This window comes from Emydura macquarii, unplaced genomic scaffold, assembly GCF_026122565.2.
Source record: "Emydura macquarii macquarii isolate MOO-44397 ecotype Brisbane River unplaced genomic scaffold, CSIRO-AGI_Emac_v2 contig_1566, whole genome shotgun sequence".
Classification (NCBI taxonomy): domain Eukaryota; kingdom Metazoa; phylum Chordata; order Testudines; family Chelidae; genus Emydura; species Emydura macquarii.
The window spans coordinates 213071-230968 of NW_027131703.1; the positions used below are offsets into that span (position 1 = coordinate 213071).

General features: G+C 42.1%; 1 protein-coding gene across 3 annotated transcripts in view; it reads right to left on the bottom strand.

Moving 5' to 3' along the window:
- The window catches only part of LOC137157787 (E3 ubiquitin-protein ligase rnf213-alpha-like), a 213110-nt gene extending 196665 nt beyond the window's left edge, over positions 1 to 16445 (bottom strand). For 2 of the 3 annotated variants that reach the window (XM_067555197.1, XM_067555195.1), the window contains exons 1-6: positions 16323 to 16371; positions 14571 to 14690; positions 12163 to 12296; positions 7666 to 7750; positions 6317 to 6444; positions 3347 to 3452 (exon numbers count right to left, since the gene is read on the bottom strand). In XM_067555197.1, coding sequence (XP_067411298.1) covers positions 3347 to 3452; positions 6317 to 6444; positions 7666 to 7750; positions 12163 to 12296; positions 14571 to 14676 — 559 coding nt within the window. In that variant the 5' untranslated portion in view covers positions 14677 to 14690; positions 16323 to 16371. Of the gene's footprint in view, positions 1 to 3346; positions 3453 to 6316; positions 6445 to 7665; positions 7751 to 12162; positions 12297 to 14570; positions 14691 to 16322 lie in introns of all 3 variants that reach the window. The other variant, XM_067555196.1, reaches the window with a different exon arrangement.
- Between the last annotated feature and the right edge of the window lie 1453 nt (positions 16446 to 17898).

Consider the following 17898-nt stretch of genomic DNA (forward strand, 5'->3'; position numbering starts at 1 on the left):
CCATGCACCACACCCAAGCGTCTGAGGTGATGTGAGCCCATGCCTGGTAGAAATGGGATGGATGACTCAGGAAAGGGGGGCGGAATCATGGATTTGGACTAGTGTCACCCTCAGATGCACCTTCAAAATGATTGTTTGGAGCTAGAAGGCTGTCTCGCTGAGCTCCAACCTTGGTTAGATGGGGCTGTGGTGTCCTACACTGATTGCTCCTGCCCCTCTTTCTAGAATAGTTCTGCCTCTGTACAGGGTAAAAAAGTGGGACAGGTTGGAGCTTAAAGTGTTTCCTCTGGATGCTAGGATTATGCAGGCCCAAGGACTTCAGGTAGCCCTAGAATCCTTTAGGTTGTGCAGTTTGGAGTCAGTTTGCTTCAAGAACAACCCTGAGCCCTTGAATGACTGGTCTTGTATTGTCTACTGAACCTCCTGGGGAAGGCCTGACACCTGCAGCCATGAGCATCTTTTCATCGCTATCGCCAAGGACATTGTCCACGTGGCAGAATCTGCTGCATCCTAGGCTACCTGCAGTGATTTTCTCGCCACAGCCTTACCTTCCTCAACGATCGCAGTGAACCCTTGTTTGGAGTTGGCTGGGAGCAACTCCTTAAATTTCATCATAGCTTCCCAGAAGTTAAAACTTTAGTGTCTCAGAATGGCTAGCTGGTTGGCTATGCAAAGCTGGACCCCTCCAGTAGAATACACCTTCCTATTGAAGAGATCCAACTTCTTCAAGTCCTTGGACTTAGCCGTTGCTGCCTGCTGTCTTTGTCTTTCTGTCATTTGCTGCTGCTACCACCAGTGACCATGGCTCTGGATGTGTAAAGAGATATTCATGCATGGTAGATGGGGCAAAGTACTTCCTCTCTATCCCCTTAGCTGTTGGAAGGAACCGAGGCAAGTGTTTGCCACAGTATCTTAATGGTGACTTGAATCGTCTTGATAAGGCATAGAGGCTGAGCTGCCCTAGAGGGGCCCTCTGGTGGCAGAATGTCCACCATAGGGTCCTCTAACACCTGCATGTCTTCTGCAGGTTAGTCCTGCTTTGAGCAGGGGGTTGGACTAGATGACCTCCTGAGGTCCCTTCCAACTCTATGATTCTATTCTATGCTTGGAGACCAAGTTTTTTGCCACCCTCCTAAGCACCTGCTGGTGGGCTCTATTATCCACTGAAGGTGGAACAGCTGAAATCCCTGCTACTGCCTCATCTAGAGATGACTATGATGATGCCCTGGGTAGGACTGGGTCTTCCTGTCCTACTGGATCCTGTGATTCCCTTGGAGAATACCTCTCGGTACCGGGATCTTCACCGGTACCAGACTCGGCACAGTGCTCTGACCTCCCTTCGGTACCGGGATCGTCGTCCTTCTCGGTGTCGCAGGGAGATTGTCAGATTACTGATGGTTGGGAGCTCCTTGCTTGGGAGGTGACCAAGTAAAATCTTCTGTATGAGGACCCCTGGTCCTGATGGTAAGCCCATGGAGTCCAGAAGGGCCATTGCGCTGACATCTGCCACTGTGCCGGCCACAGACCCATAACGGGGTTTTGCCCCTATTTCTGTCTATGGCTGTGCTCATGTGATCAGTGCTGGCTGCACCTAGAGATGTAGGATCCCGCCTCTGAGCCCAATGACTGGGACTCAAAGTGCAGGGACCATGGCGATGCCAAGCAGGATGGATCCAGGGAACGGTGTCAAGGAGAGGGCAACCGGTGCCGCATCATGGCAGGCTTGCCTCTAGACAACACCACAATGTTCAGTGGTGCCAGAAGTCTTATCTCTGTCTAAGGTCGAAGGAGAGTGCAGCTCCCCCACATGGCTCTCCCTGTCAGGTGAGTCCAACAGCACTGGACTCAACGGTACCCCTTGCAGGGTTTTTTGTTTTCGTTTTGAAGAACTACTACACTAGAGGAATGCTTGCCAATAGAAGAGGCAAGAGGCTCCAATGACCATCAGAGGTGGTAAGAAAGAACTAAGGAGGCAGTGAGTGAGCAGGGCCCAATATACAGTGCCATGGAGGTGCCACTCTAGGGGTCGCCTGCACGGACAGGTACCACTAGGGGAAAAAAACTTCCAACGACTATGCAGACAGCACACACACACCTAATTGGAATCGATATGAGCAAGCACTCAAAGAAGAATTAGCTGTTACCATTCAAGAAAGATCTTGGAGTCACTGTGAATAATTCTCTGAAAATATCCACTCAATGTGCAGCAGCAGTCAAAAAGGCCAACAGAATGTCAGAAATCATTAGGAAAGGGATAGATAATAAGACAGAAAATGTCATAATGCCTTTTTATAAATGTGGGTTACGCCCACATCTTGAATACTGCATGCAGATCTGGTTGCCCCATCACAAAGATGTACTGGAATTGGAAAAGGTACAGAAAAGGGCAACAAACATGATTAGGGGTATGGAACAACTTCCATATGAGGAGAGATTAATAAAACTGGGACTTTTCAGCTTTGAAAAGAGATGGCCAAGAAGAAATATGATAGAGATCTATAAGATCATGACTGATGTGGAGAAAGTAAATAAGGACTCCTCATAACACAAGAACTAGGGATCACCAAATGAAATTAATAGGCAGCAGGTTTAAAATAAAACAAAAAGAAGTATTTCTTCACACAATGCATGGTCAGCCTGTGGACCTCCTTGCCAGAGGATGTTGTGAAGGCCAAGACTATAACAGGGTTAAAAAAAAAAACCTAGAGAAATTCCTGGAGGATAGGTCCATCAATGACTATTACCCAGGATAGGCAGGAATGCAAAACCATGCTCTGAAGTGTCCCTAGCCTCAATTTGCCAGAAGCTGGGAATGGGCAATGGGATGGATCACTTGATGATCACCTGTTCTGTTCATTCCCTCTGAAGCACTGGCAGTGGCCAATGCAGGAAAACAAGATACTGGACTAAATGGACAATTGGTCTGACCCAGTATGGCCGTTTTTATGTAGCCCTGTCATTACCACCCAGGTGCTCATAATTCACCATCAGAAAGTATTAAATTTATCTTAACTAAGCTTGCAGCCTTCTTAATACTGCAGCAACATCAGTGACAAGGGTGCTACTAATCGTGTCCTGTCACACACCCCTTTCTCAAACACTTTGAGTTAGATAAGAGTTAGATGTTGTTTTAAAAACCATGGATGTCAATTTTGCTCCCAATATGGACATAAAAGACTAGAAGACACACTCCTCTGGTCTGCAAAATGAACTGGTTTGCCTCAAGAAAGACTTTAAAGGGGAGCAGGACTGTTGGAAAATAATCAGTATTTTTTTCTTAATAAAACAAAACAAAAAGAAATTCTAAATAAAGATTTTCCTAAGCAAATTGTTTGAAGCCTGTTACCTTTGCTGACTGTTAAAACCACCCAGCTGTTATCGTCCTGTAGCTGCAGGTTATCACCTCCCTCTGACTCGGCGAGGGTGCTGTCTGAGCTGGTGTCCTCGTGCCCCTTTGAAAAGGAAAGTTACAAGCTAGAAAATAAAGGGAGTACACCCCTGAGAGAGCTCAGTGCAGCCCAGAGAAAGGCCAAATGGGTCCTGCCGGGGCTCTAGATTAGATGACCTCTTGAGGAACCCTTCCAGCCCTACATTTCTGTGATTCTATGTTCTGTAATAAGCATTCAGCTGGGGTGAAATTCATGCCTATACAGAACTCCAAAGGCAAAAAACAAGGTTACTTACCAGTAACTGCTGTTATTTGAGATGTGTTGCTCATGTCCATTCCACTATAGCTGTGTGCATGTCTCCGTGCACAGTTACTGGAACTTCTTTCCCCTTAACAGATTTGTCCCTGCGGTGGGGTTCCCCCAAACACTTCAGGTAGTAGTCGTGGGGGTCGCAGAGCAGGAAGGCCTTCCCGCAGGAGGCGCACAACTTAAAGCCCGGTGACTGGGGCATGCCCCGGTCGCTCTAAGTCCCAGCCAGGACTACCTTATCTCTAACTACACCATTAACAACTACTTAACTAAACTATCTAACTACAAAAGAGAATAAACAAGTCCAAACAAGGGGAATAGTACTTGCAAGGCAAGCAAGGCTAGTTTCAGCAACCGTCACAGGTCGAAAGAAGGAACTGAGGGGGCGTAGGGCCGGCAGCGCCTCATATACCATGGCATGTGTGCAGGGCTCCAGGGGGCGCCAGAGCCAGCCTTACGGGATCTGCTAAGGAGAAAAAAGTTCCGGTAACCATGCACGGAGGCATGCACACACCTATAGTGGAATGGACATGAGCAAGCACTCGAAGAAGAACAGCTGTTTGCTGCCTAGACCCTTGAGAGCTCTCTGAGATCTGGAGTTTGCAGAAAACTTGAGGTAACTTTATAATCAGCCCCAAATAAGGGGCAGTGCGTTACTCTGTCAGGCCAGGAGCAGCCAAGAGAGCACTTCGTCTCTCACACACAAGGACTGTACCCTATGTAAGTCCTTTTACTTTCAGGATTGAGGCGGTGCCTAGAATTTATGCTAGGGTAAATGTCATCCATAAAAACTTTTTCCCTCTTGTCTTTTATTGGCTAAACACAGGAGATCATTATGTTGAACAGGTTGTTAACTGGGGATCAATTTCCTGGAATTTGCTATGGACAAAATAGATCCATAGATTCCAATGCCAGTAGGGATCACTGTGATCATCTACTCTGATCTCTTGGATAACACAGGCCAGAAAATTTCACCCAGTGATTCTTTCTGACTCTTCACATCATGTGAGAGAACCTAGCTAACCACCAGCCACTGAAATCTACTTTTCATTACTATTTTTTCTTCCAGGAATCATGGTATTAAATCAATTCCTAGAAGCCCTTGCTTCCACATATTTCACAAGGCTTGTGATATCACAGAAGCAGGATCCAAGCAGCATAATCATTGCTGCATGAGGTCACACTAATGATCCATCCAGCCCAACATACTCTCCATTAATGGTCATGCCAGCTCCTCCATAGAAAGGAAGCCCAGTGTGGACAGTAATGGAATAACCCAAAGCGGGTGGGTTTATGTTTATAACAAAGTTTTACCTGATCTACTCGAACTGTTCATAAATTTATTATCCATATAAATATCCATTCCCTTTTTTTGGATTGCCACTAAGTTCTTCACCTCAATGATACCATGTGTCAGTGAATTCCACAGGCTATCTTTCCACTAAAGAAATAGCTACTTTGGTCAGTTTTAAACTCAGTGTCTTTCAATCTACCTGAATCTGTCCTTAGATCTTGCATCATGAAACAGTGTAAATGGAAACACCTGAATTATCTCACTCTGCCATACGTTATTTTAAACTCCTCCATCATGCCCCGTCTTATTCTATCTCTGGTATTTAGATGGCCCCCATTACCATAATACTTGAGCACCTCACAACCTTTAGCGTATTTTCCCCGTGATATCCCTAGAAGGTAGAGAAGACCAAGGTCATGCAAGAAATCAGTAGTGGAGCAAAGAACTGAACCATTACATCCCAAGGGCTAAGCTAATACCCTAACTTCCATTCACCACCACTCCAAGCTAAACATACGTTTACTGTAAGCTCGATGAGACAGTTATCTTTTGTTCTCTGTTTGTATAGCTCCCAGTGCAGTGGAACTGGGCACTGTCATAGATAAATAATAATCCTGATCTTTCCAATTTTTCTTCATACATAAGTCTCAAGGCCCTGATCCTTCTCATCTAGGGTTGCCACCTTTCTAATGGCTAGTAAATGGACCCCCGAGTCCCTGCCCCCTGCTCCACCTCTCCTCCCCAAGGCCCCGCCCCACCTCTTCCTCCAAAACCCCACCCTTGCTCCACCGCTTCCCCCCACGATAAAAAAAACCAGACATCCAGGCTTGTCAAATGGAACCCGGACACAAAAGCCAAAACCCAGACTGTCCAGCTGAAAACTGATAGGTGGCAATCCTATTCTCATCACCCAGTTGTCATCTCTCTAATTCTGCTCTATCCTTTCTGAGATGGGGTGACCAGAACTGAATGCAATATCCATGGGAGGATATAACTTCAGCACTAGAATATCTCTGTTATTCTCCATTCCATTCCTTACACATCTGATATTTTCACCATGTTGGGAAACGGGGGAACTTCCCACAGCTGTGATTTGCTTCCTGTATCTTGGAATAACTGATTTAAAACTTAAAACTGGAAATCAGAGACGACCTGTGCCCGACAACAGTGGGGGGCAGAGTGAGGGATGCCAGCTTCAGCAGTGTTACTAAACATGCTCAGTATAAGTCTAGCAGCAAATCTCAGGGTGTCATATGACCCTTCATTCCCTCCCCTCCCCCCCCCCCCCCCAACGTGTCGCCTCTGCTGGAAATTACACTCCTACCTCTGTTTTTGCATGTAGCTGGGATACAGATCCTGATTCCTGCCCAGAAAGGTCATCCTTCAAAACTCCTGGACTCTCAGGTTTTCCTTCATTTTCTTCATTTATTTCTGGTTCTAAACTTCCAGATCCTGGTTAAACCAAATGTTAATAAACACTAATAATAATAATTTAAAAAAACAGTTCTCCCACTCACTTATCAGCCTCCCTTTTAGTCCAGCCCCATTCCTGGTCCCTTTCTTTAGCTAGTTTTGGTTTCGGTTAAAATTGAAAAATATAAACTTCAAAAAAATTACGCTCACGGATAGAGCTGGTCAAAAAATTTTAATAAAAAATTTTTTCAAGGAAAAATTGTTTTTGTCTAAACAAACATTTTTGCAGACTGTGTGTATTAATACATTTTTCATGGCAAAACTGAAAACTTTTCTGTTTTTGGTTGCTGAAAACTGAAATTTGTTTCATTTGTTTTCAACACAATGTTAAAAAAATATATTTTCACCTAAATGTTTTCTGAAAAAAAAAACCCTGTTCATTTTCTGACCAGTTTCTGACTCACAGCTTCCTCAGGAAGAGATGAGTGAGTCAATGAGACAAAGGGATGCTTAGCTCCATCAGGGTAAGGATTCCCAAGAGCAGAGCTAGAAAGGAGCTGTTAGTACTGAACCTCTTAGTAAATGGCATGATCGCACCATGTCTAAGTCCACTAGAGACCCAGTGATTCCATCCCAGCTACTAGATCCCAGAATCCTGGCTGTCCAGTTAAGGCACTAATCATGTCTCTGAGATTGTACACACAACATCTTCACTTGCTCCCAGACAGTAATGGTTCACATCAACAGCAGCTTTACAGGTGGAAGGGGCAGATTTTTGGACTATATTTATCTTTATAAACCAAAAACTTGTAAATAAAATCATTAGAGTTGCTCAGAAAAGGGAATTTCTATTTTGTGGGAAATTCTGACATTTAAAAAAATTGTTCTGAATTATAACGAAAAGTTGAAATTATGAAATTTCCTAAAATAAGAACATTTCAAACATTTTCTTTTCAGGAATATTGAAATATGTTATTTCAACGATGTCACTCTGATTCACTTTATTTTGACTTTTATGTTATATTAAAATGTTAAATATCATACATATATATGAATACATATTATACATGTGATATTAAATTTAATATTTAATATAAAAGTCAGAACAAAGTGAATCAAAACAACACTATCAAAACAAACATTTTGACATTGTCTAAATGAGATGTTTCCATTTGTAAAAAACTGTATGGAAATTGTTCTATCTAAAATTTTCAACCAGCTTTTTTAAAAAAAAAATCACGAGGGAAATGAAATGGTTACCTGTACTATTTGGTGTGTCCCCCTCTTTCTGCTCCTCAGTCTCTGCTTCACCAGTAGCTCGGCCTGTAGCTCTGACCTTGAGTTCCTTGCAAAAGGAAGTTAATCAAAGCATGAATGGAATGACTCTTTAAACGAAGGAGAGGCTTGATTCATGCCAAATACAGCCTTTTGACAGGCAGACAAGTCAATATGAACAACATGAACAACAGATTAATTGAACAGATTAATTACCACTGGGTTATGGCTAAAATTTTCAAAAACAAGAGGCTAACATTAGGTTCCTACATCCAAATTTAGGCAATTAAATATGTGATTTTCAAATGTGCTGAGCATCAAGCAGTAGAGCTGATTGGAAATGGGAGGTTGTCAAAAATCTGCTCAACACCATAACATTATTTAGCCCAACACCTCCAAAAACCTAAATAATTTTGGGCAATAACCATTAAAAACTGAATAATTTTTGGCCAAAAAAATCAAAAGATTTTGAGAAAAGTGGACACTATTCAGGAAATCTTGATTTAGTCAAAAAACAGATTTTCCACCAAAAAAAAAATGTTTGGAAAGATTTCCACCAGCATAAGCCAACAGATCCCGTTGACTAGATTAGGAGCTGCTGGGTGCCCAATGCTTCTGAAAATGACCGTTTAAGGCCAGATCCAAAACCTATGGAAGTCAGTGGAAAGAATCTTCATGATTTCATTGAGACTTTGGATCAGGCTTTTATAAGGTATCTAAATATAAGAAATGATTGGAAAATTGAAAATTTTTCCCATCGAAAAAAAGTTTATCTTTAACAAATTTTTGTCAATCTTCCCTGAGCCCTTTCCAGTTTGTCACCATCCATTATGAAGTGTGGACACCGGAACTGAAATTCCCCTGCACATACAGCCATGTTACCCTCTGATACAGCATCACACTGGGAGCTCCTATTTGGTTGATTTCCACCAGGTATCTTAGGTCTTTTTCAGTGTCACTGCTTGGTGGGACCCAATCCCAATGCTTGGGGGCCCCCATCCTTTACCTACATTCTTTGTTCCTAGATGGACAAGCTTGCATTTGGCTGCTTTCATATAAGCCAAGTTTACCAACTGATTCCGATCTTTCTGTATAACGATCCTGTTCTCATTACTTATCACTTTGCCATCTTTGTGTCATCTTTTACCCGCTGCGGGCGGTGACCTCCTTTTCTTGGCATGGTCAGTTCCAGGTGGGGTTGAATGTCATTTCTGTAGTAAGAAGTGAGAGCTTAAGGCCTGTAAAACAGGCTAAGGCCTAAATGGAAAAAGCCGAGTGAACAGAAGGTATAAGGGGTCACTCAAGTTAACTGAGACTGGTATAGGAAAGTGCTGATTCTGCAAGGTTGTAAGACTGCCAAAATATTACTAAAATAAGTAGTGGGTATAAGAGGTACCAAGATACTAACTCTCTGAAATGACACTTTGATGGGTAGAAATGATACATGGGGTGGCGGTGCCCAAATCAGCCAATCAACGGAAAAAGGTGGTATTAGACTACGTCAGGAGGGTGGCAACTACCTACGTGAAAGGGGGCAGACCGAAAGTGTATGTAATAGTGTATAAAAGAGGATGTCAGAGGGAATACCAGTGTCCGGTCTAGGGGATAACGGAAAGTCCCGCCGTTGGGCCGAGACCATTGTAACGCCGCCGATATGAAACTGACCCAGAGATACTCTGTAAGTCATTTCTCATTGTGCCGCACGCAATAAACCTCAATTGGGCGCCTTCGTTACTCAGCTAATCTGTGGTCGTGTCGACTCATTCGATCGTGAGAGCCATCTCAGTTCCCTGGCCAGAGCTGGGACAGCATCTACACAGGGACACACGCACGCAGCCTACACTGATAAACACCGGTGACAGCATCTACCAACACACCGAGTACCACAATTTCCTGGTAGACTCTTGCTGCAACGAGGTGTTACCTTGTCCAGGATCAGAAGCGGGTCTGAGTGACTTCTCCATCAGGATAAATTTCGGTCACAGGTCTCTGTCAGACCTGGCTCTGGCTTTCAGATTTTTGCAGTGGACACATTTCTGTGTTGTGTGTCCCTCACCCAGGCATCTGATGCACTGTGAGTGTCTGTCAGATGCTGGCATTATGTACCTACACGAGTTGCATCTTTTGAAGCCCAGTGAATCCGACATGATGCACAGTCCAGTGAGAGGGAAGAAAATAAAAGCTAACTAATTCTATGAGGAAGTGTATAGTTGAAAGAGGAAATTTATTTATTTATCTTGGGAACGGTAAGTACTAAGGCTAAAATTAAAAGCAAACTGACTAAATGTGTACAGAAAGCTAACTATTAAAGAATTATTTAACGAGCTAAGGAGAACTGCTGAGGGCTCCATCTTGGACGGCAGATGGTTGAGAAGGAACTGATGAGGTCAGGTCGCGTGCGCCGAAAAAGGGGCCAATGGCGCCGTGAGATAGGGTCGGCGTATGCGTGACCCGAACAAGCACTGCTGGTAAAAATCTCTGATCGAGGACATGAGGTTGCACAAACACCTAGAGTGGAGCACCCACAGGGGCAATACTCGACGAAGGGACGGTACTGCTGTTGGCGTAGGTGGCAGTACCAAGGCAGTCATTGTCGGTGCTGAGGGTTTACTCAGTACTGCAGGTGGTGCCATCGGCTGCTGTGCGGTTGAAGTGCTCAGTGCAGAATGTCTTTCCAGCTCTGGGGGTACTAAGGCTCTGGACTTCTCCTGCCCTTAGTGCCTTTGTCAGAGCTTGCCCTCTTAAGGTCTTTCACTGTCTGGGTAACGGACGAGCGTCAGAGTCAGTAGCACTTTGTGCTGATGGTACCAATGAAGTTTCTGTGGCCAAGGAACGCTTTTTTTTGTCGGTTCCCTCTCAGGTGAAGTTGAGGAGGGCTTTTTTAAGTCTTTTTAGGCGTGAGCTCTTTAGTAAGCACCTTTGTGGCCAGTTCTATATCAGAGTCTGCCAATGGTGATCGTTGTCCCAGAGGGGACCCTAGCTCGGGCTCTGACGCTGGTCGTAGTGATTTCTCCATCAACAGGAGTTTTAGTTGAAGGACTCTAGCCTTCCTTGGTCTTGCCTTCAAATTGAGGCAATGTCAGCACTTCTGGGGAATATGTGATTCACCCAGGCAGCAGACACACTGAGCATATCCATCTGAAAGTGGAATGGAGAGCCTGCAGGTCAGGCACCACTTAAACCCTGGGGAATCAGACATACCAGGGTTGTTGTGTTTGTTTGTTTTTCTCTGCCCCAAAATCTGGAAGGTGTGATAGCTGTTATATTATCGTATAAATTCTAAATAAACCTATTTCCTACCTATTTACTATTAGAAGGGAAGAGAGAGAGAAAAAATAATAATGTTTTGTCTTTCTTTTTGAATAGGGTTAAAGAAAGGGGAAGAGAGTAAGTTAATTAAGTGCTAAATAATTCCTAATCTTAATAACTATCAACTATTTCAGTTCCAAATCAGAAAGAAGGGCACTGCTGAGAGCTCCAACTCAAGCCAAAGGCGGTAGAGAAGGAACTGAGGGATGGTTGGTCGCGCAGCGCTATGTAACCTCCGAACACAGCACAAGGCGGTTTCAGCGCATGTGTGGCCCAACCAGGCACTGCTACGAAAGATCTCCGATCTCACTCACAGGGAACCTAAAGTGGAGCACCCACAAGGACACTCCTCGAAGAAGAACTAGGGCCAGGTTCATATTAGAAAGTTAAATGGACCCAGCTATGTCGCTCAGAGAGGCAAAACGTCCACACCCCTGAACGACGTAGTTAAGCCAACCTAAACGCCAGTGTAGACAGTGCTAGGTTGACAGAAGAATTCCATTCTCCTCTCGGGGAGGTGGATTACCCACTGCAATTGAAGAATCCCTCTGAAACACTATTGTGGCACAGCTGCAGCGTTTCTAGTGAAGACTGTCTAAAAATATCAGTATTTCCCACAGAAAAGAAATTAAATTGTTTCAAGAAAATCAACATGTTTCAGTTTGACTTTTCAAAACAAAAAGGAGCAGCTGGCTGCTCTGCCTCCAAGGGACTCCCTGGGCTGCTGCTGATGCCTCAAGGGGCTCAAGCCCCAGAAGTTCCCCACGGTCAGGAGCAGCCCAGAAAGTCTCCTGCTGCAGAGTGGCATGCCTAGAAGATCTGAGAGTGCCAGATCCAGCCAGGTCTCTGAGAGCTTCCAGGGCTGCCACCTCAGAGTCTCCATGGCAGGAAACCTGGAAGCCATGGGGTTTCTGCCCTATAGCAGTCTGCCTGGTGAGGATACCCTGAACCCATGGATCCTGGAATGCCAGTCCCCCTGCTCCCTGCCTGGTGAATTGGCAGGAAACCAGTCCTGTGTTTTTGAGAAAGTCCATTGAAACTAAAATGTTTCTGCAAAGAATTTCAATTTCAGCAAATCAGCATTTTCTAACAAAAACGTATCATTGGAAAATTCCTGACCAGCCATAAAACTAAGCTCAGTTCCTATTGCTCCTAAGGAAATGAAAGCCCCACCTGATTGGTTGCTTCAGCAGAATCAGAGGGTGGCTGAGGTCCAGGTCCTGGATTCTGTTCTGAAGTGGCATCTTCTGAAAGTCCTGAATGTAGAGGGTTTGGTTCATTTTTATCCAGTTCTAAAAATTTAGTTCCTGGTGTGAAAAAAATCAAAAACAGAAAAACAGCATCTGTCCACTGAGTGTCATGGCAAATTCCCAGTTTCATTTAAATGACCATCTAAGAGAGAAGCTACACTGAATCTCAATCACAAGGAAAGTCTATCCCCCACTTTACCCCACTGCTGAGTAATATGCAAAAATATACATTTTTCGGTATATCTCTTCAAAGTAGGGAAAGGTCTTTGTGTATATCTATGCAGCACCCAGCAGAACGGGACCCAAATCTCAATCACTCTGTGTCTGTGCATAAACCAGCATGACAAAGCCCCGCACTCGGTGGAGATGAGTCTGTGCAGCATCCAGCAAGATGGGGCCATGATCTCAGTCAGTGTGTGTCTGTGCAGCACTGGCACAATGGGGCCCCTAGCTCAGTTAAGGTGTGTATTATTAATTATTATTATTATTTATTATTATTAACAATTATTACTATCAATAAGTGGAGTGGAAAAGCCAGTAGATGCCCAGGAAGATGTTCAAAGATGTAAGAATGTTTTTGCAGTCATTTCTGAACATTTTCTAAATATTTTAATGAGGTTTTGGAAAATTTGACATTAATAATGAGTTATTGGTAAAGCATCAACTAAACAGAAACATGTGCAAAAGAAAGAAAGAAGATTACACTACACGAGGCCTCAGTTTTGGATCAGACTCTTAATTTGATAATTCTGTCAAATGTAACTTCTCTAAAAACAATGAATATGTTAATATTAAAATTTGATAGTTAGGGAGAAATCCCCCCCCCCCACACACACACAGTGGCATGCAGCGTTTCATTAGCAAGTGACAGCAATCCTCTGTAAAACAACTTTCCCTATTGAATATTATAGATAACCGGTCTGCAGGGCTAACTGTCCACACCTTGCAAAGTGAGATCAGCATTGTTCACTTGTTTACACTGGTGGTAGCATTTCACACCACTTTGCACAAGGTGCAAGTATAACCCACTGCTGACTGGGCTACGGGTCCCCATCTGCACCAATCCACAGAAAATGTGAGTTGCTATAGCCCCAAGCTGCAGAGGACTGCCCTTTTTAGCTCAAACTGTAGACTCTTGTGCTGTTAGCTCTGCAGGTCTCTGGTTCAATCCTCAGAGTATCAGCGAAGAAGGTGGACATCACACAAGCATAAAATACTGGTTTAAGGGCTTGCTTACACTACAGGGACTATAGCTGCGTATCTATATAGCTATAGCTATGCTGGTATAACTCTATAGTATATAGGCAGCCTACAGAGACAAAGGGGTTTTTCCAGGATTGTAGGTAATCACATCACTGAGCGATGATAGCTCGATTGATAAAAGCGTTCTTCCATCACGCTAGCAGGGTCTACACCAGGGATTAGGTTGGCATAGTTACAGTTCTCAGAGGTATAGACCAGGCCTATGTATGTCATGTCTCTTTCCAGTGGCTTAATCATTTAGGGAAAAATTTTCATAGGTGCAAATTCCAGTTAAGTACTTAACATCCATGTCTTTGAAAATCGAGCTGATGGAGGATAAAAGCCTACTATTGATTCCAGCTAACATAGTTATTTTTCAGCTTAAATGATACAAGCCTGCACAGAGGTGACGATCTTTGGGTTTCTCTCTACACCAGAAAATAAGTCCCTGTGAATCCATTTTAAAAAGACTTAAGATTAGAGTGTTTTGGGTAAAAAAAAATTTGAGAAGAAATGTTTACTCAAAAATGAAATTTTTCACAAGAAAATGGAAATTTTCAATTTTCCTGTAGAAAATGTTAAAAAAAATATTTTTTTCATTTTTAATTGACAGTTCATTTAATTTTAGCTTCAAAATGGCATTTTATTTGAGATTTTTGAAAAATTCTGATTTGGGGATCTTCTGGGGTTTTCCCTTCTCTTTAATCCTCCCTTTTACTTTCACCAGAAGAGGAAGAGGAAAGTTTTAAAAGTGAGAGGTTGTATGTGTGTGGAGAGGGATCCACTTTTTCCAACTTTTTTTGTTTAACATTTTCCTTGTTGGAAAATAACTAAAAAATATGAGAAAGTTTTTTGGGGTGAAAGACTTTTCACACTTTTTTAACTGAAAAGGAGTGAAAAAAATAAAAAATGGGAGAAAATGCAAAGCGTGAGATTTTACAAAATAACAGTGCTGGGGTTCTTTTTATCCAATGTTTGTTTGGACTTTCCCTGGTTCCCTGGAGGAAGAACTCACCATTCTACAAATCCAATGAGTCACTGACAGTGAATGTTCAACCCACCAATAATACATATAATGCTTTACATTACCTTCTGTCTTACTTTGCGATCCATTTGTGCCCTTCAGAGCCTGCTGACATTCCAGACATAGTGTCCCTCCTTCCAGACATTTGCCATCGCATTCTGCACATTTCATTTTTTTGGCTTATCCTGGAAAACCCACCAAAGAGCTGTTTCAGCAGGGATTCATGAGATGGACACCAAATGATCACGAGATTGGCTTGAAAAATCATGAGACTTTTAAAAAAAAATATATTGGGGTCTTTTTTTTCCTTTGCCTCCTGGTTTTTGAGCCTTTTGGGGGATCATGTTTTGTAGCTTTTCTCCCCAGTGATGAGAGAGAGAATCTGACTTTGTTTATAAATGAAAGCTGAGAGTCTCACCTAAACACCTGACTCCAAGAGCTGAGGATTTAAAAAAGTACCAAATATCACTAAACAATGAAATTATGAAAGTAGCCAACATTGTATCAGCTACAAATCTGAAAAACAATAATGCCTCCATCTTAGTTTTCAGATAAGAGAAGTAAAGTGATGTAGGTAGGGTTTCTTTTTAACATTTTAATGAATTCTAAATCTCTGATTTCATTGACCTTAATTCTCTTCAACAAATGATTCCAGCTTTTCATTTTAGGATTTGAATTTCAAGCCATAAGCTATCCAGGAAGAAGCAGTTCATGTGAAAACAAACACCACAAATTCAGCCCCGCTTGCAGAATTGGAGTGTAAAGCTTTTGATTGAGGACACAAAATGAGGAAGTAAAACATTCTCGCTCTCCCTCTCTCCCTCTCATCCTTTCACTAGCACAAAAACTTTAGCAAAAATTATATTTGTCAAATATAATTAGCAGCATCAAGACAAATTAAATTGCATGATGTTGATAAATCCCACGCAGTAGTGCATAAACAAGTAAATAATAATTTTCACTAAATGCAAAACTGTTCTCCTCATGAAAAGGACAGTGGAAGAAGATGGGCTGTGAGATGGGACCATCAACTGGTAATATTTTACATTCTTTTTCACACAGTTAATACTGTAAATGCATTATGTATAATGGACATAGGCCCTGATCTGCAAACACATACGCACCTATGCAGGGGTTTGCAGGATGAAGGCCAAAATCTGTGAGAGCTTTCACTTGTGCATTTCTGAGCTACAAAGATTACATTTTCAAGATCAACATTGCATTTAATTTGTAGATTTTATTAACCCCTGGCAGATGGGAAGAGAGATGTTGTTTTCCTTTCCTCACCCTGACCCCAATCTTCCCTTCCCTCCTGTTCCTTTATCTTTCTGTTATACTATCTTACTTGCTGTCTTTTTTAAAACCTTTATTTCATTCGCTCTCTTTTCTAGGTGGTTTTATGCCTAACACTGATGCCTAACTAATGTTCATTGAGTAGGAGGAGTGAATTTATAGTCAGCTGAAGGAAATCATGTCATTTCATATACCATCTGCAATAGGGCTGGGGCGAATCAGAGTTTATACCACAATGTATCATAATTCCTGTGACTCAGAATTTAGAAAGGAACTTTATAAAAATATTCAATCCTCCATTTTAGTCAACAGGGCAATTTCACCAAGACAGGAAATGTAATTCTAATTTCAAAGTAATATGGCTCATGCAGAGGAAGGACGCTACTATTTGTTTAACCTTAATTTAAAGGTTTGTTATGAACATCAGAAATACAGACAAATCATGCAGTCTTTATTCAGGCATAACTCCCATCACAAACCAACTAAGCAAGTCATACAGGATTTAGCAGTTGAAAAAGTCTTACCATTCATTTACCCTACCTTGAATCGGATTCCTGATCATAAAGATGCCTGTATGCGCCTGTTATCTTCATCAGGAAAGAATTTCCATTTCAGGTCTGCCTATATATACTGTATTTGAAATGCCTTCCCAAAACATGTGATTTCTTTGTTCTTTTTCCTGTTTGTTGTAAGTATGTGTAAGTATTCATTTTGAAAGTGAAAGTAATTTAGTAACATTTCTAGTCTGTGCAATAGGCGAATATGCAGGGTTTTCAGTTATTTCTGCATTCAAGATGAAACTGCAGCTCAGTCTGACTCAGACTGACTCAGTCGGTTTACAGTGTAACTAATAAATCTTGAAATTATAAAAAACACAGGTTTTCAGTATCAACAACCATTCAAAAGAAGTGGCTTTTTAATCTATTACTTTCCAGCATTAGCAAAGCAGCTCTGGCTGGTGCCTGAAATTAGCATTGTCAGAGCACATAGATCAGGTATTGTGTCTCACCTACTGACTACAGCGGGGCAACATGTTGCCACCAAAAGATTTTTCCCACTGAAAAACGACAGATTCTGGCCAACTGAAACATTTGGCAAATTTGTGTTGAATTGCTGAGTTATTTCAGCTGGAAAAAAAATTGTAAAAGAATCAGAATGATTTATTTCATTATGTTCAGATTGAAATGTTTCAGTTTTGTTTATCTGAAAAAAGCTTTTTGTTATGAAACTTAATTAAATTTTATTTAAAAAAAAATAAAGTTTTTAAACTTTCAAAATTGAAATGAATCATTTTGTTACAGGTCAATCAAAAAGTTTCATTCAATCCAAAATTAATTGATTTATTTTACTATTTTTTTACTTTTTGGTTTAATGAAAAATTTGAATTTTTTTTTATTTCAAGTTGATCTAAATTTGTGTTTGTTTGTATGGCCAGCAAACTGAAAATTAAATATTCACCCAGTTCTACAGCAGACTTTCTTACCAGGAGCTGTTATTGAGCTATTGTGTCACTTTTCTATCAGTTTTATAACAGCTCTGCTATTAAATTAAGTCAACATACTGTGGCAAGGCACCTCTTTCCCCGTGTCAGGCTCAGCATTTCTCCCTCTGGCAGAGGCGAGGCACTGAAGTAAATCAGTTCTACTGCAGAGGTTTTTAATTCTTAACTTTGGTATATTTACAAGGCAAGCTCTGGGTAGCCCAAGTAGTTCTCTTAAGCAAAAAAACACCCACAACACAAAAACTGTACATTTCCTTGCTCCCACCGGATCACTGACTTAGTATGTTGGCTTCTGGTCACCAGCCCTTCCCCAAACAGATGTAAACTCAACCTATGGCTACACTAGAGAGCTTACAGCAGTGACACACTGATGCAGCTGCACCACTGTCATGCTGCTAGTGCAGATGCTCTAAGATGACTGGAGAGAGCTCTCTCATCAACTTAATTAATCCATCCCCAAGAAGCAGCAGTAGCTGTGCTGGTGGGAGAGCTCTTCCACTGACATAGTTCTGTTCACACTGGCACTTAGGTTGGTGTAACTTACGTTGCTCGGAGGGGTGGCTTATTCACATCCTTAAGCGACATAAATTATATCAACC